Source organism: Temnothorax nylanderi, unplaced genomic scaffold (assembly GCF_030848795.1).
Source record: "Temnothorax nylanderi isolate EJ_2023f unplaced genomic scaffold, tnyl_v1.0 TNYL_tig0012_pilon, whole genome shotgun sequence".
NCBI lineage: Eukaryota > Metazoa > Arthropoda > Insecta > Hymenoptera > Formicidae > Temnothorax > Temnothorax nylanderi.
Genome location: NW_027249074.1, coordinates 1,890,079 through 1,915,257, shown reverse-complemented (window position 1 = coordinate 1,915,257; position 25,179 = coordinate 1,890,079). Strand labels below are relative to the sequence as shown.

At 39.5% G+C, this 25,179-nt stretch overlaps 1 protein-coding gene and 1 long non-coding RNA gene across 3 annotated transcripts in view; one reads left to right on the top strand and one right to left on the bottom strand.

Annotated features, from left to right (window-relative positions):
• The first annotated feature begins 161 nt into the window (after positions 1–161).
• Positions 162–25,179, top strand: part of LOC139767832 (uncharacterized) — a 172,503-nt gene continuing 147,485 nt past the window's right edge. The window contains exons 1-5 of the long non-coding RNA XR_011717229.1: positions 162–232; positions 686–763; positions 1,165–1,227; positions 1,904–1,999; positions 2,291–2,342. This is a non-coding gene — a long non-coding RNA (uncharacterized lncRNA). The remainder of the gene's footprint in view (positions 233–685; positions 764–1,164; positions 1,228–1,903; positions 2,000–2,290; positions 2,343–25,179) is intronic.
• Positions 9,021–25,179, bottom strand: part of LOC139767830 (nephrin) — a 192,874-nt gene continuing 176,715 nt past the window's right edge. For both annotated transcript variants that reach the window (XM_071697488.1, XM_071697489.1), the window contains 6 exons: positions 24,704–24,863; positions 22,778–23,128; positions 17,112–17,375; positions 12,493–12,732; positions 10,931–11,043; positions 9,021–9,410 (listed from right to left, as the gene is read on the bottom strand). In XM_071697488.1, the coding sequence (XP_071553589.1) occupies positions 9,342–9,410; positions 10,931–11,043; positions 12,493–12,732; positions 17,112–17,375; positions 22,778–23,128; positions 24,704–24,863 (1,197 nt within the window). In that variant the 3' untranslated portion in view covers positions 9,021–9,341. The remainder of the gene's footprint in view (positions 9,411–10,930; positions 11,044–12,492; positions 12,733–17,111; positions 17,376–22,777; positions 23,129–24,703; positions 24,864–25,179) is intronic.

Genomic DNA, 25,179 nt, shown 5'->3' with positions numbered 1-25,179 from the left:
TTTATTGCTAGAATAAGAAAAATGAACGTGAATATAAGAACGGGACGCGTAGTGATGCCGCTCTCGTCGAACGTGAAGTTGACCGCGCGGGAGACGATTCGAAGTGCCTCCGCCATATTGATGACGTTCTCCTGCGTTCATTTCAATCATTTCCAGAACACGGCGGACTGGCGAACGGTACGGATCGGCTTCGAGACGAGAGACGAGTGGCGTCGCGGCTCATTTAATTAAGGTAAGAGTAACTCTCGTTAATCTTGCATGCATCATTTACTGCGGTATCTATCGCGTAGTATCGATTCGACGCTCGGCGGGTATTAATGATTTGGAAAAATACTCATTTCGCGATACTTGGTCGGTCGAAGGCGCGTCGCGCGGACGAGTGACGATTGTATTTTCCAATGTCGCGAATATCGCGGACATCTGTTACAAATAGTAGTCCTATTATATATTCGCTAGCGGCTAGAACACAAAATAACGATCGTAATAATAGCTGCGAGCTTATATAGCATTTGATTTTCAAAGTCGGAAAATCCATGATTGCGAAGTTGAGAGCGCGACGCGTAGCGAGTAGCGAGTGTAGCGACGCCCGCGCCGCGACGCTCTTGCCGCTCTTGGCGCGAGAAGTTGTCCGCGCGGGAAACAAAGCGCCTCCGCCATATTGATGACGTTTTCCTTCTCTTTTCAGATAATTTCAGAACGCGACGGACGACGGACACGGTACGGATCGGCTGCGGAACGACTGGCGTCGCGACTTATTTAATTGGTGAGTATAACATGTATCAACCTTTTCATTTAATATTTGCGGTATCTGTCGTGTTAGTATATGGATTCGGGGCACTCGGGTCTTAATAATTCTTGAAAATACGTGTTTCGCGGCGCTTGCTCGGCCGATGGTGTGTCGCGCGGGCAGTCGTGAGAGTAGATCGTATTTTCTAATGTCGCGAAATCGCGGATATCTGCCAAGATTAATATGTCTATTCGCTCGAATACAAAATAATAGAGGCGGACATAGTATTTCCTATTCAAAGTACGAAAAATGCATAATCGCGAAGTCCAGAGCGGGATGCGTAGTGACATCGCCGCCGACGCGAGAAGTTGACCGTGCGAGAGACGCGAAGCGCCTCCGCCATATATATATTGATAACGTTCTCCTTTCATTTTTAGAACCCGGCGGATACGGTACGGATCGGCTCCGGGACGAGTGGCGTCGCGACTCATTTAATTAAGGTAAGTACAACATGTCTTAACTTTACATTTAATTAGTTCAGTCATATATAATACTGTCTCTTATATATATATACATAATAAATCAGATACAATATGAGTATATACAGCATTATTAAAATATGTAATTCTTGTTTTTATAAGAAAGATGCTTCTATTTATGCACATACGAAAATAATCATTCTACAGCCAAGAAAAGCACTTACTTATTTTATTTTACTTCTTTTAACTAAGTTTTCTTACAACAAAGAGTATTTTCTTACTAATAGTTTTCAAATTGTATTTACTCAAAACAATATTCTGGTTTTCAAAGACTTGTGTCAAGATATTTGAAAACTATTAGTAAGAAAATACTCTTTGTTGTAAGAAAACTTACTTAAAAGAAGTAAAATAAAATAAGTAAGTGCTTTTTTTGGCTGTAAAATGATTATTTGTGTGTGTGTATATATACACACATATTCGAAAAGTATTTATAAATATAAAGGAAACACATGTCTAACTCATTTAATACCCTTTTCTCTATAAGAAAATAGTCTTTATTTTTATTTTACATATATAAATATGTTGTACTAATTCTTTTTGTGAAAAGGAAATGTGTAGAAAAGCTACATATTTTTAAAATGTCAATATTTTATTTTCAATGCAACTTTCTTTCTTATTCTTTTTTCATTTATTTCAGCAACAAGTATGTGAGGGAGCTGACAACCCGAGAGGACAGCCTGAGAGGAGGAGGAGGCCTAGGAGAGGCATCGGGCGCCAGCGGAACAACTTTGCGGTAAATATTAATTTTTATTTTGTATACGAATAATTTTTTTTTCTTTATTCTTGAGCCGTTTTATTTTACCATGGTTAAGAAATAATATTATAGGTAGAAGAAAAAGAGTAATTTAATATTTTATAGAAATTGATTCATGTAAAGATTACTTTTAGGAAATGTATAATAATTATTTAAATAAATATCTAATTAAATAATGAATAAAACGTTCGAAGCGCATAAAAGTTATGTTTTAAAACATTAAATTTTGAACATTGTTTTAATATGAATTTTTATATTTGTTTGTTACAGAATCAACGTAGCTACGTGGCAGATATAATTCCGCTGTTGCGCATCGGAGTCGGTGAGTGATAAATTAACATATCTATTAAGGTATAAATTGATAACTGGATTATGGGCTTCTCCGTTTGATAGCTGGGCAGATTGTGATAATAAAACGAAGAGGCTGTTTTCCTTTTTACCAAAAGGGCTGAAATTATTATGCACACGTCAATTATGTACCTCGCCTATTAATATTTATTAAACGTAATCCATTTTTATAAAAGAATTTTTTAAATAAAAAAGTAACTCTCTCGTCGAAGTTATTACATCTAAATTTCTGATTTTAGACTTATCTGATATATTTACCAGTTTTTCTTGAATTGAATTTGTATGCAACTTTGGCTTCCTTTTTCTGCCTCTGTTTTTACTTATCTAAGCGATCTCGTAATCGAAAGTTATAAAGATGAAAAAAAGTGTGCTTTAATTTAGTAGATCTGTATATTTGTATAAAATATGAAAAGTTTAATCGCTCTACCCGCATCTCTCAATAAATATTATACGAAATAAATTCTAGATTTGAAGCTATAGGGTTTCGTCATTAGTTTATTGATTGTTTAACGTTTAACAAGTCCAAAATTATTAAAATTTTCATTAAAAGAATGCTTAAAAAATATCCATTAATTGGGCGATAATTCTAAGTATGTAATATCAAATCAGCTTCGAGAAATTTTTTCACGAGCAAGTAAAGCCACAATTATCTCGAAGCGCGCCGAATTTGCATTACGACGCCATTTGTTGATAAAGCGGCGAACTAATATTTTTTATCGCGCCAATAGATGACGTCGCTACGTCTATTTGAAAGTTTGGCACTACGGACGTGTTTTGTTGTTCCGCTAATAGATATCGCCACTGTATTCACTTGGTAGCTTTATTCGAAGAGCTGGTCTTTTTTCACAATAAAAAAAGGCTTTATTTGAGATTGTCTCACCGCTGTACCTCTCCATCAGTGGAAAAATTTCTCGAAATTGCACGTGTAAAATCGACCGACCAATATAGGTATGTACGTTTCAAGCATTCTCGATACTTGATGCTTAATGAAAAACCGAAACGAACGCGAATTACGCGAAAACGAATACTCAATAACTCAGAATCACGATCTCTAAATTGACGAAATCCTGTCGTTCGACGAATTTCAAGACGCGTTTTGATCTTAGCGAATATAATGCGATACAAAGTTTTGAAAACTTAATTTGGGGATGAGTTACTAAAGTATTCCGCGTCACAAGTTGGAAAGAAACGAAGAAAGATGACCATCGATCAAAGTTTTATTAAAAAAATAAAAAAATAAAAAAACAGATTGGCTTCAAGTTGGTTGAAGTACGCAATCCTGCTACCTCGCCCCTTCGTACCTAAACGAGCAACTTGCCTAATGGCAAGTAACCATGTAACTTTTTAATTCGCCTACTTTTTATACGGAATATTTTAAAAACACTATAACACCCCATTTATTTTCTAGCGCCATGTATTTTTTTAACACACACAGATTGTAGTTAAAAAAATATATAAAATAAATAAAACGTAAACACAAAACATTTAAAATTTATTTATTTGTGTGTGTATGTGCACGCACGCGGACATACGCTACGCGTCATCAATCTACTATAAAAATTAAAACAAATTATAAAAACGCGACGCAAAATTATGTAACTGCAGTGATTTCGTTCAAGCGTTGCAACTATTTGTAAGATTTCAAGCGATTTGAATATTTAGCATTTGATGTTTAGCAGTTAGCTTTAATATTAGCCTGCAGTTCAAACATTCGCAGGAGAGAGAGCATCGAGTAAAGTTTCGGAAAGGCATTTGAAACTTTCGGTGAAGTTGGCGAAGCCCATTGCTAACAAATGCTAAGATTCAGAAATCTTTTACCTTACCAAATTGAGCGTGCATAAAAATAGAAAACCGTAACTTCCGTAACCGATTAAACGGAAACTCAAGTTCCTTAACAAATCCTAAGATATAGACATACGGTTTCCTGTTTATAGTTTATAAGTAACTGTCAAATATAGTTTCCTGTCGTTTTCTTGACATTATTTCCTGGATGAAGAAGAAATAAGAGTGTGCATGTATCTATGCAATCAATATTGTCGCATTCGCGCAGGTCGAGCTTAATTTTACCCGGTTGACTTTTATATATATGGCACCATCGTAATTAGATTTTTTTCGAAAGAGAGAAGATAATCGATTAGGATTATTCTTGTTGATTTCGGAATGTAATTTTAATCAAGTTTCACGAGAGTCCGGGACCAGACCCTTTCACAACTTTCCCTGGAGCATCCTTTACATCTTATTTGTCGGTAATATTTGGTAACAAACAGACGAACGTAACTCTGAGACTATCGACCGCAAACACCGAGTGGACGAAGGCCGGAGAGCAGGGATCCAGAATGGGGGGGGGGGGGCGGTCGCATACAGCATCCGTGCGGAATTCACAGGGGGTGAGGGCCGAGGGGAACGGTTTGGAATTAATCAGTACCAGTCTTCGGTAAATAAACCGTATAACGAGGATCCCTCGGTCAACTCGGCGAGCTCTCTAAGAATTCGACGAAAGACTACAACACACGCCGAGAGGACGAACGATAATGAAGCCCGAGGCTTTTCCGATAGCGTTCGAGAGACGCTTGGTAATTTATTTGGCAGGGTAGATTGCTACTCTTTCGCGAATTGCTATTCTTTCGTTCGTGATAAATGAAAATAGAGCCGTTGGGCACTTAATTTTCTACATCTTTCAACAAAAAAAAAAAGATAAATTGAACGAAATTAATAGAAATGTAGGTACTCCACGAAATATTGTGCTCTCATAATTTTCGAAAAACTCCTAATTTTAGAAATTACTTTTATAATTGTTGAATTATTTTCTGTTCTTTTTTATTTATATCTGCTCATCAACAATTCTTTTATTCGAAATCGGGATATATATGTTGAAGGATTTTCTTCGTATTTTTATCACTGAAATTTTTATCACTGAATTCTGAGAGTTAGTTCACAAAGGGGATGGAAATTGAAATTATATCATGTACATGTAAATGTTTTGCGATATGTTACATCGGGAATATTTGATATCAATTATTAACCATTCGGCTAATTGGCACAATGTAAATGGATAGGTGGTTATATGCGTATTGTTTGTCTGTACTGGTATATTATTAATATATCCTGTAATATAATAACAGCTTTAATAAAATTATGCTTCATGTTACACACATTTCTCTCGGTGTAACAACGGAAGAAGCTAAATTAAACTAGAAAAACATTCCTTCTTTAAATGTTTTTAATTAACGGAGGCGTTATTAAATTAACTATATTAAATTTAAAAATAAACTATACAGAAATAATGCAATTGCCAGTAATGATAAATTAATCACGAATAACAAGCCACTTTTGGAAATAATAAATTACCTAGCAATAAACCGTTTGAAGATAATACACGATTGTAATTATTTGTCAAAATATTAGTAATTTATTGTTATCAATGTATTAGTTTATTATTACCGCTAATAATTTCCGATATAGATGATGATTTATCAATACGTATTGTTGTCACGTTTTATTTTGTATTATGAGTATCAAGTTGATCAACCAGATCAACTGTCAGAGAAGCTTATGTGTCACGAAACTCGTTATTTCGCGTGATTCCACGCTGAACGTTTCTCTCGTTCTCTCGGGGGACTCGTCGCCGTTTCCGACGATCGAAGCCGGGATTTTTCCGCGTGACACTTGTAGACCGTCTTAGATCCCGTAATCCCGGGATAAGAGAAATCAAGAGCGCCGTGCGACGTCCTTTCGCCGACAGGAGCGGGAGCAAATTACAGCGGTCATCCGTAAATCCCGCATCGAGAGATTTCGGATTCCGGGAGGGATCTTCTCGCGAGACCGGCGGGCTCGCTCGCTGATTGCGCTCGCGTCGCAACGGAGATTGATAAAGCGTCGCGGCCACCAATTAGCGTTTTTGCGCGCGCGTAACGCGCGCCTCCGCGTATTATGCATTATCTTTAAGCCGGTTTTGAGGTAAAACTTCGCCGACTTCCTCTGGCCGGTGATTTATGTCCGCGCCGTTTAACAAAGTTTTTATTCGCGCTCGGTGTTGTAAAGATGATTTATACGTAGCCCCCGGATCTTGCGGGATTTTGCTTCGACGTGGAAACGCTCGCGGCATCTGATGATGCCTTTGTGGCAAATATGTAGAATAAGGATGCGGTTTTTTTCAGGATACCATATGAATACCGACACTTCTATGAACTTTCTGCATATATCTATCGAGAGCTTCCTTTCGACGTTCCCTCAAATTATCGTAAACTCTATCTAATGTACGAATTAAGCGTATAAAATCCAAAAAGTATTTTGTCTGTTTTTCGGAAAAATATCAAAAAATGCGAATTGGCCATTTTTCGAATATCTCGTTAGAAACATTTCGCTCTTTAACGCTGAGATGAATTTCAAATGCGACTTCCGCGAGAGCGACTCGCGGCGAAATAGAAGTTACCCGAAGAGTTTCGTGTATGTAAATGTACCAGACACTTGTGACTGGCTGCTGACTGAGTTTGTGCGCGCAAACTTAAACGTACGCGGCCAAACGTGAAATCATAAAAGTTTCAGTTTGAGATGGATGTAACGGCGGCGCCGCGGCGACATCCGAGGGGGTCAGATACATATACATATATATAAGCGAACCAATGTCGCGGTATATATTTTAACCCGTAATCGCTCGAAGGATTAAACTCCTCGCCCGAATCTTCGAAATTCGTTGTTTGAGTTTGGCACTGATCCCCTGCGCGACTTATTCCGCTAACTCCTTCGGAGGAGCCATTCCCCGTCACGTGCGACTCGGAACATTCGCCGCAGAGCGCGGTCCTGATCCCCTTTCATCCCTCGAGTAAATTATCGAACAAACGAAGATTTCTCGTTTCAATTTTCAGGGGTACACACAAATTTATTTTGATAAAAGGATCGCGCCAACGCGCGAACTTGAATATAAAATAAAACACAAGTGGGAGACCGCGTATTTTTAACGTATATACCTATATTTCAAAATCGATGCTTTTCGAATGTGGTCGCGATTGCGTTGATTTTTCCGTCTCGAGGAACATCGCAATTGCATTTTCTGCTATTTTTCCAATTCCCATCCGAGTTGCATGATGCGTGCTAAACGCACGCGTTATTTTTATCAGACGGTTAGAGCAAACAGGCACGTTTAAGCTGCGAATATGTGCTGAGAATATGGATTTATGTCTGTCGTGGTGCTGCTGCGCGGTTATACGGGACTCTACTGCGCGTTTATTTGTCGCATATTTTTATCCGCCATCGTTCGGTAGCATATAGGGGGGAAAGGACCATAAACGCAAATCGACAATAGCGGGACACAGGGGGGGTTGTGCACGCGAATGGCAGACGGTGCACTTTGCATCTCCAATGGCCAATTACGTGCTCAGCTTGAAATACGCCACATTAAAGCGCTATACTCCGGCGAGGAGAACAAAATTTGCGTATCGTAACTCACTGTCGTTCGTCAGACGCAAAGGATCTACCGAATGTTCTCTCCGATACCATCAACATAATATATCGCTATTAACGTTTTCATTATTTAAAACACTAGCTATAAATTGGTCGAAAAATTTAGCATTAGGATTAAACGAAAGTAAGGGTTAAGATTCGTTATTAATCATTTGGGATTTAATTAGATTTAATTTTGCTAATTCGAGCTTCCTGCAACATTCCGGGCACCCTAATATTTCACTCCAATTTTTTAAGTTCTAGGGCAAAATTTAATCAGAACTGACAAAAAGTTTCGGGAGCGATCTGAGAACGGAAAACTGTTCAGTATAGTGTTCCATGCTAACGTTACATCGTGAATAATTTAACCACAGTAGCGTTTCCGTGCATTTAATAGCAATGAACGCCATCAAGAAGCTATGAAAATAAAAGAACTGAAAAATTCTTAGGACGCGCTCTCTCTCTCTCTCTCTCGAAGAGCCCCGTTTCGTAGCGGGAAAATCGGCGTGAAAGGAGGCCGTGAAGATGCTGCTAGTTTCTCGCTGCAATGCAGTTATGCTTTATGCGATTTACTTCGTGATGCCGCTCTCTCTCACGTTTTCGTTGCGCTTTTCCTCGCGGGATAACGCGCGCCGTACCGTCGCCGTTTGTAGGAAGAAAACGCGGATTGTCCCATAAAAGCGGCAGACAGAGGACCTTTGAATAAGTGGATCATCTCGCGCGCTTGTGTAAAATAAATGTCCCCGCGCAATCCGCTTTTCAATTTACGGAACTAATATATCCTTGAAAAATTCGGCGTCAAATTTCTCGACGGGAAATTATACTTTGGTACCGAATTTAGGAAAATTAGATTGCAGTGCAGGTTATCGCAGAGTAGTTGAAAAGTCGAAAAAGATATGCGAGAGAAAAATACATCAAATACGCTTTCGGAATTTCTCGTTAAAATTTCAAATTCGATTAAAAATAGGAATATATAAATTATATATGTATATATGTTGCAAGATATTTTACATAAATTCTAATCACATATCTATATTTTCGCTCGTGAAACCAAGAAAATTTTTTGTTCACTTTACGTTTTATCTGATTTGGTGAAAGATTTAATTTATGACAATTAATACGTTCCTCTGAAAAAAGAAATACAGATCTCATACCTGACGAAGGTGACGAGGATGGCGATGATCCGTTGTCGACGAGAATGAGACGCGGCATAGAAAGGGTTGTAACACGAAAAAGTGTTTTATTTATATACAATATTTACAAAGGCGTAGTGTGAATCAAGTGGCTATATAAATGTGACTTTGGTACGCTTGATCGCATGCAAAACGTGGCACAAGCGTGTGTGGCTCCTCCCTCCCTCGTCTCCCTGCTCCCAGTCTCCATCAGCCGTGGTCCAGGGGCCTTCTATACCCTGTTGAACGATGGTCGACGACCTGGAAGTTAGGCGATGCAGCAGACGTCCGGATCTTTCCCGTCCATCCGTCTAGACTGTCGTCCGCCCACTTCTCTTAATGTCTCGGCCGGCGTTTGACCCTTAAATGCAGCTCTCCTGAATCCTCCTGCTGATCGACTCCGAGTGCGGCCTTTGGAGACTGTAGAATGTCTGAATAGACCAAGACGAAAATAAAGTGAGGAACCCGAAAGAGTAAACGACTTCGAAGGGGGAGGGGGATCTTGATTGACCGTATAAAATAAAATAAAATTATTGCCGTAAAAGAGGAGGATTCTCGCTGAGCGAAAAGTACTGCGACATGGTTCAAAATTTTCACGGTTAAGATTTCGTCTTACACAAGTTTTTATCGTAATATTGTTTATTAATTGTTTCGTTATTTGTTGCTGATAAAGTATCTGTTGTAGAAGTTTCACTTGAAATTGGATCGAGGAAAGTCGCGATGGAGTTCTCATATACCATAATATCGTTGCCGCTTGATACGATATTATTGCCGGGTTAAATCGAATTTGGAAGATATTTGTCTAGGGTTTAAAGTTGGAAGACCTGTCTCGGTAGAGAGGTATATGGTATCACTTAGAAAAATGTAGAAGCTTCGACCGGGAATTGAATTCGATCTATCCGCGAGAAACTTCTCTTATTCACCAGCATAGAATTTTTATAGCGAGTGCCCCCCTCTTCTTTCTATTTATCTCTCACATGATATTTTTATAATATTAGAATATGCATGTATCTATCACCAGCGATAGATCTCACAAATTTTCAACGCGATGACGGAAAGCCGAAATTGAAAAATACGCTTCCGAATAAATAAACTTTATGTCATGTTATGTGAAAGCAATTTAGATTCGTCGAAAGTAAATTACGCGGAACATAAGATTCATATTTTTCCGTAATATAGAATTTACATAAGAAATCATTGTAGGATGAAATCTCCGAAAAAGAAAAGCGCTTTGCGATTTATAATGCATCGCGAGGAAAACATCGACAAGCATGGACTCTCGAGATACTTTCGTATTTCGACAGGATTATTATGCTCATCCGTTACTCGAAATAAGTGTGTCAGGCGCAACGGAAACGTTCTCGTTCGCTAAATCTGGCTCGCAAGAAAACGGCGATAAGCGGAATCGTAAAGCAGACCGGATCGAATTCGAAAGTGGTTTTCTGTGTTAGGGGCTATCGGGGAGCCATGCAGGTATACGCGTTCGCCGTAGATCGCTTTAGATCAGAGGTTCCCAAATTCTGCGGTTTCATGCCCTTCTTGAATATTTTAAAGATTTCTTGAAGATATTTTAAACATCTTGTTCCATCTCTCCTTCAAGAAAATGTCATAGTAGATATTTGTCGATATAAAAGCACGAAATTCTTTAGTTTGATAAAACTTCGATCTTCTTTTATTACAAAATTATACAAGATTAATCTAACCATGTGCTTAAAATTTACAAAATACATATTTGTCTCTTGTTTTTCCACTCCAAATAGATAAATAAACTTACTGATAAAAGAAACTCCATAATCTATATGCGTATAATACTTTCATCGCATTAAATTCTTCAGAATCTCTTTTTAACGTTTAGAGGCATTCTGTTTTTGCATTTCTCTCTAAGGAGTAGTTTCAACGAGGGGGTCCGCAGTTTGGGAACCAATACCTTAGATGAAATCGGATTACTCACGTTCGGCGATGCTCTCGGATAATCTGAATCTTCTAGGACGTCGTGGGACATCTCGCGTCCTTCCAGCTGACGTGGTCTTCGTGGCAGGGACCCGTAACGAGGAAGCTTTCTGTCTGGAAGAAGTCCCAGGACGGACTTAGCGTCAATCGTATAATCGGTTTGAAGTAAGCTCGCGGATTTCGAAAAGTATTTTGAACTTCTCTCGGTGGCAACTTTAGCGGCGCTCGCTCCTTTCTGCGTGGACGGCATTCTCCGATCGTTTCTTACTGTTTTGTTTGCGGAAACCGAAAGTTCGCTGTTCGCGATGAAGAATTGAGGGTGCTTAGATAGAGCGCGTTGTGGAAAGAATCGAGAAATGGTCCAAGAACTTGGTTTATGTCCGGCGATAATTAATAAAAAATAAGCACGTTTTAATTTTGCAAGTAATCTGCGTTTGTTACCTGATCGGCGAATATTTTATTTGAAGCTGTGGCACTCTGTTATTAAATTACTTTTGTTCAACTACTTTTAAACTTTATTACGGAACGTTGCATATAATTACCGAGTTTTAATTTTAACAAAGTATTACTAGTGTAGTAAAGTGTGGAAAGTTGGGTGCGTATATCATAATTATTGAATTTTAGATTCGGCGAAGTAGATTTGAGAAAGAGTGCTCGAATGTTAGTATAACGAGAACTCATTTTCCAAGATATCTCGCGAATTCATTTTACAGATTAACTGTAGTTATTCAGCCTTAAAGCATATTCGACTCTTGTTAAATATTAATTAAATTATAACAAGTGCTCTATGGATTTAAATTTCCTCGACGGAAAGAGTGATCCAGATTTGTCTCGAAAAATACTGCTATGTTTTTTGGAACTTTTTGCATATGTGTTTTTTTTTATCACATAGATTACCATATGTGTTTCCTGCATTTATGTATATATGCATTTCCATGCTTCGCGTGTATGCATATGTCGATACGGTACACTAGAACCGTTCATATTGCACGTGCAATTTTCTTGAGAGTACCGTTAACGCATGCTATCCCGGCTAAGGCCAAACCCGATATTCTTAAAATCCTCGTACAAATGCGCCAGTTCCATCAGTCTAAATAGAAACTCAGCGAATGGGATGGCCGGTTATGCACCGGCCGGATATGCCTCCGATCCTTTCTTAAAGGGGCACGCTTGTAAAAGTTAAATGGAAAATCTCTGCGCGATTTAAACGATTCGGTCTCTCGTTTGATATACTAAATTTTCTCACGATGTTTCAAAACGTTTTACTAACAAGAAAAAGCAACGGTTTAAAAAAACTGACGGAAATTTATCACATAATATTATAAATATGTTTAATAGTCTAGAATCAATGTTTGTTTCTGTTTGTCCTACTTCTCACGACCAGATTAAATAACGCATTCTCAAACGTATCGACTTTAAAAGTCTAAGATAATAGAGAAATAAGAAGAAATCCAAACATTCTCTCGAAGCTAATTCAAGTTTTTCGAACTTCCCGTTAATTGAATTGATCTGTAATTTATGGGAATTCGTCGAATCGACGGATACACTTTTAAGCGAGCTTACCAGTGAGATGGTTGGTCAAGGCCGTCGTAGGTATGAGATCCGGATTGCCGTCCTCCTCCTCGCCCTTCCCCGCGAAAGTCGCGATGCTAGGCTGCTGCGGCGGCTTCGGCTTCGCCGGGGTGGCCGCGTGTCTCCTCCAAAGTGCCATTAGCACACCGGTCACGATTAACCCCAGACCGGTCGCCGTGCCACCAAGTCCAATCAGGATCGGTGACATGTCGGTCGAGGACGTTGATTCGCCTACGAACGAAATCTCTGCTAATCCCCCAGTCCATAAATAACGTATGGTCGGTAAGGGTAACCCCTTACATGACTTTTCCCATAAGGGTCTAGACGTGTTTTATCATTCTAGTAGGGTATTTCTGGTATATCGCTATTATTAGAGAAAATGTACGCTCTGCTTATTCGTTATAGACATTATTATTATTATTATTATTATTGCTGCTGCAAATACTATTGTCTACCTCCGTGAAGAGATAAAGGATGTGAAAATATGAGATATCAATGTCGCGCTTTAGTTGTATGAAAATTGGTTATAACTTTTCCTTATTTCCATCACAATCGACCTTAATTCTTATCAGGCATTCCTTGAAATAGAACCAGAACTCGATCAATTATAAATCTGGAAATATATTATATTTCAATCACTACTGATAAATTATTATTGGTATCGCTGTTTCAAGTATTAAAAAAAAATTTTGTTTCTTTTATCTTATTATTCGAATAAGTAAAACTCTACATATTGTAAAATTATTATTCTTAACTCTTCTGAACACACTCTTATTAAAGCCCTCTTCTGATTCTGAATAATTGCATTTCTCTCTATCTCTTTGAGCTATCCATCTATCTATCCATCCATCTATTCAACGAGGACGTATTTCCCTATTGTGCATCCCTTCACGATAAATCGCTATGTTCGCGCGCGGCGTACGTTCGCCCGCTTAAGATTTCGCGCAGTAGCTGCGGTCAGCCACGGATCAGACGCGACCAGGCGTTCCAATTTACCTGTCCGACATCCCCTCGGCAGACTCTCGCGCGTCGGCACGAACGTAATCTGTTTCCAATTAAGGAGCGGCGCCCAGAGTCGATCGTTTCGAACTTCGTGGCAGGTTGCATTACGGTGGTCTAACGCTGCGGCTGATTTGTGAGTCGCTCGTTCCGCGCGCGGGAGAGAGGCGAGAGAGGAACGGCGATGGGTGGTAGACTGGTAGAGAGAGAGAGAGCTGCAGTAGCGGATTAGGAATAGCTCCGGCTCTCTGCGGGAACGACGCGCCCGACACCCGCAGTCGTTTCCGCGCCGTCGTTAATCATTCGGCTTAAACCGCGACGCGGGTAAGTGTAAGGGCGTGTGTACGTGTGTACATCGAGCGTCCTAAAGTTACCGCTTCTCTTCTTCGGCTGAGCCACCCCCCACAGGACGAGGCAAGTCCGCTCGAGAAAAATTTAACTAACGGCGAACATCTCGATCGAGTGGGTTCCAAAAAGCGCTGTGAATGTAAAATTTTTGAGGTAATCGGATTGCACGAAGGCAGATGAACTTTCTGTAATTACGGAAATATCGCGCTTCTATGAGACTTCATCAGACCTCTTACGCGATAAAAACGGGAAATTTTCAGGAATTCTCGCTGCGTAGTTCGAAAGTTTATAAGTGTCCTAATTTGGCCTGCTTCGCGGTAACTGAAATTTTATATTAAGATTCTGTTAAAGTTCGCTTGGAATTAATCGAAGATTGTAGATATCGCACGCTCGCAGTCGGAGGATTACGCGGAGTAATCGGAGCTGTCGCTAATCCTTGCAGCTATAAATTTTTTAATCGAATATTTTTTTCACAATATTTAAATTTTCATCGCCGGACATCTCGATAAATAATCCAAAACTAATAAAAGCTGTTTCTAATATTAGCTGTAAAGCTTAATTTAAGACCCATTTCTTTTTAACTGTTCACAGTGTGTAAGCTATCTCAATATTTTCGTTAATAAAACTTTGACTGTAAGTCGATCGGAGATCCACGAGAGGAATACTTTTCCGGAGCACTTGATATAAATTGCGAGTGTCGTAGCCAAGAGCTGTAATTCGATCACCTTGTAAACAGGTATCCACCGAAGTTGCGCGTTGCATCGGGGCACGACGCCGCGACGGCGCAAACAACCGGCCAGCTAATTTGTTTTCAATTAACAATCAAGTTCCAGTTAAATGCTAATTAACAAAGCACAAAGCGCATCTATTCTCCATTGGTTGTGAGCTTGTAATTGAATACGAACGAAGCATCGACGGAACACATTAAAGGACGTCGTACTGACGACGGAACACGCTCCTCCTTTCTCTTAACCGTAAACGAAAGGACCGTGTCCCTTTGCTTTGCGTTAAAACGAGATACTGTGGTATGCGGCCTGCGTCTCGATTTCGCGATACCTCCCCTATTGATAGTTTCGACGACAACCCTCTCGACAAATTGAAGGACAACGGCAAGTTACAAAGCAAGCGCTTAAATGAAACATCCTCTCTGCTGTTTATGCCGCTAAAATATAATTAAACCTAAAATCTGATAAGTATAAGGATGTTTTCTTTTCAGAATCCAATACTATCTTAATTTCAATATCATTTAACTGTAGCTCCTAATCGGTTAAAAGTCTTTTTCTTAAAAATTTTTTTAAATCTGATGTTTGAAGCTTTTGCAGTGAGTTTGCGTGCGCGCGCGCATTGAGTTTGGCCTCCAGGTTGGAGCCGCGTGAATTTTTTATTTGATTCCGACGTTTGGTTTATTTCACCAGGGAAAAGCAACCTGATATTTACAATTAATCATTAAATCTTATTTATCAGTTAATTTCAAGCTGAGTTTATATCAATAGAGCTCTAATTTCGTATTTTAATTGCTCGCTACAGTCGCTACGATATTTAACATAGAAAATTAACATCGCGACCGATGATTGAGGCCGATCAAATTTTCAGAAGAAAGACCGTGACGTTTCCAATACATTTTGCATATCAAAAGGGGGATCGTACATAATTCAGGAGTTGCATTTGCGGGCTTATCCTTATCATATCTCTGCGGTCGAACGTTCAAGGATTAACGAAAGCGACGATCGTTTTCGATTAGCGAAAATCGTGCCTCCAGCGCGCGGGTGTCGGGAAAATGGAGGAGAGCGGACGCGATGCGGACGTGGCGGAGAGCAGAATGCATAATAATGGCTCATAAATTTTGACGCTCATAAATTTTACGCGAGGGTCGACCGCGCGTGTTTCAGCGAAACCGGCAACGAGCTAGACCAGGGTTGACCTAGCGCGCGCGGCGAACTGTTCAACAGGGATCATTTGCATGTCGCCGCCAGCGTTTCCGGTCGAGATAACGTCACGGTCATCTAAATTGAAGGGCGAAACTTGATGCGCTTGTTCTTCAAATACGCGAACGGGAACAAGACGAAAGTGAGTCGAACGTAAATTATCAGCGCGTTATCGCTGGGAATTTCTGTACGAATAACTCGTCGCGGTATTACGGTACATTTTTGTAACATATATCCAGATGAAAACATTGTACTGCGATTTGTTATCATTACGTTCAATTTTAGTATAATTCTTTAATACGTATGATTCTTTCGGTCCAATTTTTGTTTCATTTTTGTATAATTTATTTATTGAGATGCATGTACGTTTAAAAATGTATGAATGTATAAAGTAAATTCTTGTTAACCAATTCTCCAGTAATTACATTTTTTGCACCTTCTTCCTTTGAAGGAAAAAAGTGGGGTTCGCGGACATTCAGAATTTGCGAGCGCACCATTTTTATTAAACCACGTTCGTCCGGGATCTTTTGTAGTTAAACAAAGCGGAACCCTTCATCACTGTAATTTCTACAGTACACACTTTTTTATCGAGCACCTCTTTTTTTAACAATGCGGAAGTTTATACACGGGAGTCGCTAGAGTGCGGATTCCCTGCGCAATATGCGCTATTTTTACCACCATCGTATTTTTGCCCAAGTTCGAATAACAGGCGCACGGCCGGCTGGCCGATCGATAAGCTGCGATTTGACGCGAACGTCAGCCTCGCCGGGGTTCGAAAACGGAATAAAGAGCGCCCGATGAAACGAGGAAAAAAGCTTTGGCTCCAGTGCGGGTTCGGGATATCGATTCTATGCACTCAGGATTATTTGCATCGCGATTGAAAGGATTAAGGAGAGCTTCTCGGAATTTTCTCCAGAGTTGTTTTCCATAGATTTTTATGTATAATTTATGAAATCTTTTTTTACCGTGCCAACCGTATGAACTGTGCAAAACCATGCATATAGGAGAGAATTTACGTTTTACTTTAACGTTTCGCCGTGCAAAGGAAATGTGTGATTACAATTTATGAAACACGTGTTTTGAATAATATATTTTAACATTAAATTATTCAACTAGCTTTTCTAGTTTGTCTAATTTTAAATCTAAGATAACCGGCTAAAATAAAACTTACTGCCGATACTAGGAACGTCAGATCTTATTCCACGACAAGTGGTCGGTTATTTTCGGATTGCATCGTCAACTGCCAAACATTCTAAGATCGTCACGGCAAAGCACTCTAAGTAAGTTATCTCACCGTTACTTCGGTGAGTGTCCTGATTGCACTTGACGAAAACTTACCGGTGAATTTGGCTACCCCTTTCAAGACGACCTCTATGGCGTACGGTTCACTCGAGCCTTTCGCGTTTACCGCGTAAAGGGCGACTTTCGCCGGCTTGAGCATTTGAAACTCCCAGAAAGGATGAGATGACTCCAGCCGCCGTTTGCCCACGATGGCGACGAATTTCTGCGGCAGACCGCCGTCGTATCCCTCGACGCAGGATATCCTCACCCAGGAACCGTTCATGTTGTAAGTCGTGCAGTTCTGCAACGGGTAAGGTCTGCCTGCGAACAAAATGTGACTTTGGAGATCGTGAGAGCGAGAGAGGGAACGCACGATCCCTGATTAGCGAGGGAGATCGCGAGGATGCCTTCAAAGGAAAAATACGTGTTTATTTTTCAAACAAGATCCTTCTCATCTTGTCTCTCGCATTCTATCTTTTATATCTGCTTTGGACAAGTACGTATGAAAGAGAGGAAAGAAAAGATGATTGCTTCAACGAAATGACATGCGAGTATAAGAAAATAAAAGCTGAAATTACTTCACTTTCATCAATCATTTTTTTAAAATTATAATTAATAATACTATTACTAATTATAACTTTATTAAATATAATTATGAAGTTATTAAATATTATTTGATTAAATATTATTATTATTATTAATATTCAGAATTAAAAACTTTTCTTTTAATTTTGATATACGTTTGCAAAATATAAAAATATTGACAGAAATTTATTTCTCGTGACAAAATGTGACGAATTATGCATCTCGCACGAATATAAAAAAAATTTTTATAATTTTTTTCGTTTTTTTTATTTATATCAATAACAAATATCATATTTTTAAAAATTTAAAGCGACAATTAAATTCTGGGAAAACGTCACCAATATTTTTTCGCGTGTTTCTAAAAAATTGATAGAATTATTTTGTAATACAATATTTGTTAAATCGACTATTGGTAATAATCTAGTAAAAACGCATCGCGTTGTTATGCACATAAAAACATAACAGTATTTACATATCGTACTTATTGTGTCCAAATATCATTTAGCACAATTTATTCTTTTGTTTAACGTAATTGTTATTATTTTCTTAGCACATGCGACTAATAATGTTTCGTTATGTATTTCATACAGTTTCGTGCACCTCTATTTATTTAAGCTTTATTTTAATTTTTATTTTATGTCGCATGTTAATCTTTTCCCCTTTCTCTATTTTCTTTTTACGACAAGAGCGTTAAATAACTTTACAAAAATCGAAATTCTGGTGATATGAGAAAGAAATTAGAGAGATCGTTGCATGGCGCGCAAATTTCGTTTTATTGCCCGCTGGAAATTACGCCGCGACACTAGTTCGTTTTCAGGGCAATAAAATTATGTGTATTATCGACTGTGCGCGGTGGTGCATTAACCGAAAACCCGACGCGATATAAACGCGACCAAAAGAGTCTACCGACCGCCATTAATGCACCCTTTTACGGTCTTCTTCTCATTCCCGAGGATATTAGAATTATTTATTAATAATCGGATAATATTAACTTGTCAAAAAAGAAATTTTATTAAAGAATCTCTTTCTACAAGAACATTCACTTTAATGATACCTTATATTATTCCATTTTTTGCGCGTTCTTTCCATAAGAGTATTATACGGTTTTATATACGTTAGTTAATTTTACTTAGTTATTGATAACCGGAATCATTATAATATATAAAAATAAATTTGGTTTACTATATTCTCGATCATAATTTTTAGTTAGCCGCAAAATTTACGGTATTAATAAAAGAAACGTGAGTATATATAAAGATTCATTTTCACTCAAGATAAGAAAAGACCAGTGCAACCGAGGTTTTCCCATTTTCTCGGAAATAGAACTGGAGATAGTGTTAAAATAACCGATTTTTCTCTCGCGAATTCTCAAAAAGCGTCGCGTTCGATAGACGTCGCGCGCTGTTGCGAAGTGCAACACGAAAAATCATCGTGGTGCGCTGCAGTGTCGACGCGTGTTCTTGCCATTATTGCACGGTTTCGCTGCATTTGTTTCCGTTGCGCATTGCGCAATTGCTTTTGCCATCGCTAATCTCCCGGAAAGTGCAAAACGGAAGAAAATGGTCCGGAGGGGAAGAAGAAGGCTAATAGCACCGTCGTTGCTCACAGACGGCGGCTGTGGATTAAAGCACCGGTTAAAGCGCTTGTTTTTTGTCATCTGCTTTATTATCCGTGCTCATATCGCGTACAAGAGGCCGCCGCGCCGTTCCGTTCTCGAGGGAGAAAAACGGTAATTCATAATTATCTCTCGTTTTCCTTAAATATAAAATTACGTTAAATTTAGAGAAAATTTAATACGGGCTTTTACAGTACGCTGACCCACCTACCTCCAACCGCGTATTTTTTCGACAAAATTCGCAGCCAATTATTTTTTTGGCAGACATTTCATATAATGTTACCTATGACTATATTTAATTTTTTTAACATCATAACTCCCTCTATTATTGTAGGTAATCTAAATTAAATTCCGGTTAAAATAATATTCTCTTAAAAAAATATAATTTTATCTATTTACTTTGAAATTTTTATTAATTAAATTGATTAAAGGTTAGGTGTTTGATTATTATATATTACATATACATACCTATGCACGTTTTCTTAGACGGACTTAATATTTCTTATTAAAAAATGCAAGAAAATAACTAGTTCAATTAAGAGCAGTCGCGACTCACGCGCGACTTTATTAAAAGTCGTTGCCCGAAAAAATATTGAGGTTTCACATTTTGGCAATCGTCTAGCGCGATGTCATAGCCGCGATATTACATTCTGTTCATTAAGTCGGAATTTATGTTCAGTTCATATTTAGAGTGCTCTCGGAACCCTATCACCGTTGTTTACGTCCACGAATTTTTCTTCGGCTCCTTTGAAATTTTTCCACCCTAAGAATAGAAGGCATGAGGAGCGACGACGGTTCTAGGACATCTCTGTATTTACAATAAATTTATGACTGCTACAGCCGAGAGCACTCTCGCGACGAATCGAGGTCGACCTTATCACTCCGCTTGTTCGCGGCCGTCTCAACGCAGAGATTACACGCTACATTGCGGTATCTTGGCATCCTTGCGCTTCTTGTTTACGATCTTTTCAAGACCGGCTTACGAGAGAAGATGTATCGAGAAATAATGGCACTTGCGCGTTTACCATCTCGCGTTATCGTTCCCCTCGAATACTCGCGTCACTGAAAATTACGCTGCTGCTCGCATCGGACGAAAGATGTTAGCGAGCTATCGCTCCTCTGATATCGATAAAGAAGAGAGTCTAGTGAAACGGCAGAAAATAATTTCAATGCAATTTTCCGTTTCTATTGACATTTTCATTCAGATCTAGTAAATCGTCTTTCTATAAGACCAGGTTTATTCAGTCACAAAATAATAATTAAAAGCAACAAGATTATCTGAAATATTTGGTTTTAAACGTGCAAAGAAGAAAACAATCAGAAATAACAAAAATTCCATCTGTAAATTTTCTAATGTCGAAGACAGACTATTCAAATCGAGGCTGGAGAGTTTCTGGATACTCTGGATGTAATTAATATATCTATATCGGCCAACACTCGTTTACACAAAATACTGTAAATACCGATAATATTTATTTGAGCGGTGTATCGCGAAATTGTCAACTAATATTGGCGCGATAGTCAAACAACGTGACGCGGGGGATGTTGCGCGTGAGAAAACTGCCGTTCCGGTAACTACGTAAGGTGCGCATCGGGTCGGCGCGTGAAATAAATTACGCGTCCAATTACCGGGCGGGGCGAAACGGAGAAAGTATAGTCCGCGACGCTTCCGGGCTGCATCCCGTGGACCAAATCGATCTGGTTGTCCGTCCGTCCGTCCGACGCGACGTCGGGAACGCGAGGAACTTTTACGGGCCACGGAACGGACAGGACTTTTCCTGGTCTACGCCGAGGATCCGGGAACCGGCACGACGGTCGGCGGCGCGACAGGCGTTATACCTCGTAATGAACATATTCAATTACGGTTTTCATTAAATTCCCGCAAAAAAACGCGCGGGCGAATTTCAGCGTGGCGTCTCTCGTTGTGCAACGTCGCATTTTTCTCTTTCTTTTCTCTTTTTCCTCCTTCCTGTCCTCTTCTTAATTCCCTCGACCGTTCTCCGTCTCCTGTGATCCCCGGATTCTGCGGTCTTCGCGCAAATCGTGGCGCGAGTGGAAAGGCGTACATGTTTAGCATTACAATTTTTAATCCGTTCGTTAGAATTGTATTAATCCATGTCGCATAAGGAGTTCTTATAATAATACGGATTGAGAAAAATATGACGCTCGACGGAATGCCTATTTAAAAAAAGAAAAGAGTTGACTTCGAGCTAGCTGAAAATTTTGCGTTTCGGAATCGTTGCAATAAACTTGGAGTAATCTGTATATTTGCAAATGTAGGCTCAATAATATATGTTGAATTTCAATAAGCTGGAAAGACTGATTTGCAAATATTATGTGCCTGCGCGATGCGTAAGTTATTGTGGTAGGCTTATAATATGGCTCTGCGGGTATTATGTTACTTAATTGCAAAATTAATTAAAAGATGGCTTTAATTATAGCGCTATAAACTGTTAAATTATTCAGATGCAATAATATAGTTACGTCCCCGCTAATTATGGATTAACATTTGTACGCATAATAATAACGCCGTCCGGTGAATATGAAACGATATAACAATTGATAATAAATAGCAATCAGGCGGGCCACGTATCTCGAATAGATAATATTGTCGCACTCTGGGGAGCCTGCCTCGTCCGTTTTATAAATAGTTAAATACGTTAAACATGCTGCTTTATGCTTTAGCTTTAAACAGCTTTTTCGCGACGCACAAAATATGAAAAATACACGATCTGTGTTATTCAACTTTCACGAACGCGGATAATAATTAAAAATTATTCTCTGAAAAATGAGCAGTTTCAAACCGGCGAATGAAAAGTTTATGCATGCAACGCACATGGGGATTTCTCTATTTCATTTATTTTCCAATTTATAAAAATGTGATAAATGTAAGGAACTTGAACGTTCCAGAATGAGAAGATCTTTTAAACTTCTATATATATTATAAATTCTGCATTTTTATGTTCAGTAGAATTCATAAATAAGTCTGTTAAGAGGCTAATATTTTTACGTTGTGAAAAATATACGTTTCCATAATCATTACAAGAAGGTATTTAAACCAATAAACAATTTTCCAGCAAAAACTGAACCTGCGTTGTTGAATATTTGTTGTGCGCTGGAAATCGATAGTTTATGGATTTTGTAAATTTGCTCTGTTTTTTTTACATACCTCTCTATTTAATAGTATTTTGAATTGAACAAACAGTCATAGATTGAAACAAATCAGTTCTGACATAAAAATTGAGTTTAGCGAGAAGCAAAAATAAATACAATTTATACTGACCAGTGACGTCTATTTAATAATATCACTTTTTATAATCAAATTATTAACAGAATATTTATCAAAATGTTTGAAAGATGTATAAAAGATATCACATTCTGTAATCTGTAAACTAAGCAATTCTTTGTGCTTACAATTTATATGCGTTCCACGCATTATCCGCACGTGGAAGGTTGTAAACGTTTTTTAGGGGCTAGCAATTAAGACAAAAAAGGGGGTAGCGGGCTAAACTCGTATACGAACCTGCGGCGATGACTTGATAGAGGCAGGGTTGCTTGGAGGAGCCGACGGAGTTGCTGGCCCAGCAACCCAGGACCCCGTAATCCGTATCGGTTACCGGGGTGTAATTAAGCCTGCTGGTTGTGCCCTCGTTGGTGTAGGTGGTGGACGGAACGTCGCTGAGGTCGCCGCTGCTGTTGAAGGTCCAATGGAAGGTCACATTGGTGGGGCTGGCCTCGACCTCGCAAACTAAACTTATGGTCTCGTGCTTGAGAGCGCCGTGCACCTCCTCGGGCACGTTGAACGGCGGCGGGGTGGCGTTTTGGTGCCTCCAACCTCCGCCCGAGTTCAGCACGTACTTGCAAACGGGCGCGACTGCGGCATAACGTATGGATTTTGGCACCTTACTACGTATTCCGGACAGGAATCCACGAGAACAATATAATCGAGGTATACGTAGCAAATGACAAGAAAGGAAAAGTGTAAAACTTATATAATGAGATAAGTGTAAACACCAGAGAATTCTGAAAGTAAAATGCAGCTAAGAGCGTACTGTCACTGTCTTCAGAAAGACATAATGGATCGTGATGCTATAAAAGTTTAAAATAACATGGACATACGTCGCGAACTTTTGCATTAGATTTTTAAATCTTTTTATTTTGCTATTATTAATTTTAATGGCTGGAAAATTAGAAGACCATTAAATTAACCACGATCTAATTTATAAGTAAATTTTCTTAATAGAATGCATTTCTAAATTATTACGATAATGGAATATTGTTACACGAGCATATGGACATTAATAACTAATAAATATAATACTCATTATACATAATGTATATTCAAGGATAACGGTTGTTTGTAGCGTATTGAATTTAGCGTAATACACGGTATGATACGAGCTATGCATGTTCGGTTGACCAAAATACACGCGAGGTAAGTTACCGCATAGTGCAAGTGGGTCCACAATTTATTAGACAATTTAATTAATAATTATACCATGTGTGTGAAATATACGGTCGCTGAAACGTACCAGTTCACTGAACCGACGTATGTATCTCCATTAGCGTTTCGGAACAAAAACTACCTATATATGCACGTATATCGTTAAGATAAATGGCCCACGGTGTATTTCAAATTTCCAGGCTTTTTCGCCGAGCTTTTAAATCGACGCGCGCCAGGTGAGAGCGCCGGTAAGAAGTTACAACTTGTGGCAACATTTGCTGCTACGAACCTACATATGCCGCATTTCGGGCGGGTGTATGCGCTAAATTTTCCAAAAAATATTGCGGCGCCGTCGCGCGCAGCGGCAGTGAAACATGCGTCGGATAAGAGATCCGGCTTCGCGCGATTTCTTTGCATAAACGTTATATATTACAACGCGGCTGCGGGGAGGTCGGTCCGCACGGATGAAGGATCGATAACTGTCCCCCGCGGGGGCCCTCCGCGGACGTAAAACCGGCCGTTTTATTTATACTTTCCGATACTGCAAAATCGGAGCACGGGGGATTTACGCGGGACAGCGCGGATATTCCGTGAAATATCGGCGAAGTAGTAGCGGCCGCTCTCGTGGTCAGCCGCGAGGTAAGAGCCGCAGGGAGGTGAGCGCTAAATCGCATCGACCGCGCGTTTCGCCGCGTATATCTTAATTCTATTTCTCGCCATTTTTTTCCCAAATCTCTTCCCTCCATACCCCAGATCTCTAATCTTAACTCTAGGCTTCCAAATTTTTTATTTTGAATTTCAAACAACTTTGAACTCTGATCACCGAGCAACGCGACGAGAAACTGTCGGCGCAAAACTAGCTAGTTCTACTAGCATTCCACATGGTAGGAAATTCCGTGCCACCGGGGCCATTAACCGGCGCTTTCACAAGGGTTTCCGCTTTCTCTCTCTCTCTCTTTCTCTCCTTCTCTCATCGTCGGGTAAGAGCGCGTAAAATATACTTACACATAACCTCGAGATTGACTACGTTGGACTTGGCGCGGCCCTCAACGTTCGCAGCCATGCAGGTGTACCCTCCGGCAGACTCTCGAGTTATGCTCTGCAGCACCAGCGAGTGGTCCGAGAGCACCACGCCGGCGGTGACGTTCTGATGCAGCTCCTCCCTCTGAATAAGCAAACGAGATCGAGTGTCTGAGTCAAAGAACTGCCATGTCGCGCGCACGTAGAAACAACGTGAATCCTGAATTTTCAATGTAATGTAATTCTAGTTTGAATGACATTAACTAGCGTTACGTACAATATTCCCTGACAGCGCGATAGTCTAGTCCAGCCTGAGCCTGGGCTTGAAAGGCATTTCTATTTCGCTTGAATTATTTAATACAAATTACGAATTACTTAGAACAAATTTACGAGCTCCAATCTGTGGGTCTAGAAGGAACTTTAGAAAAAAATTTAGAACAATTTCCTGGATGTTAATGCGC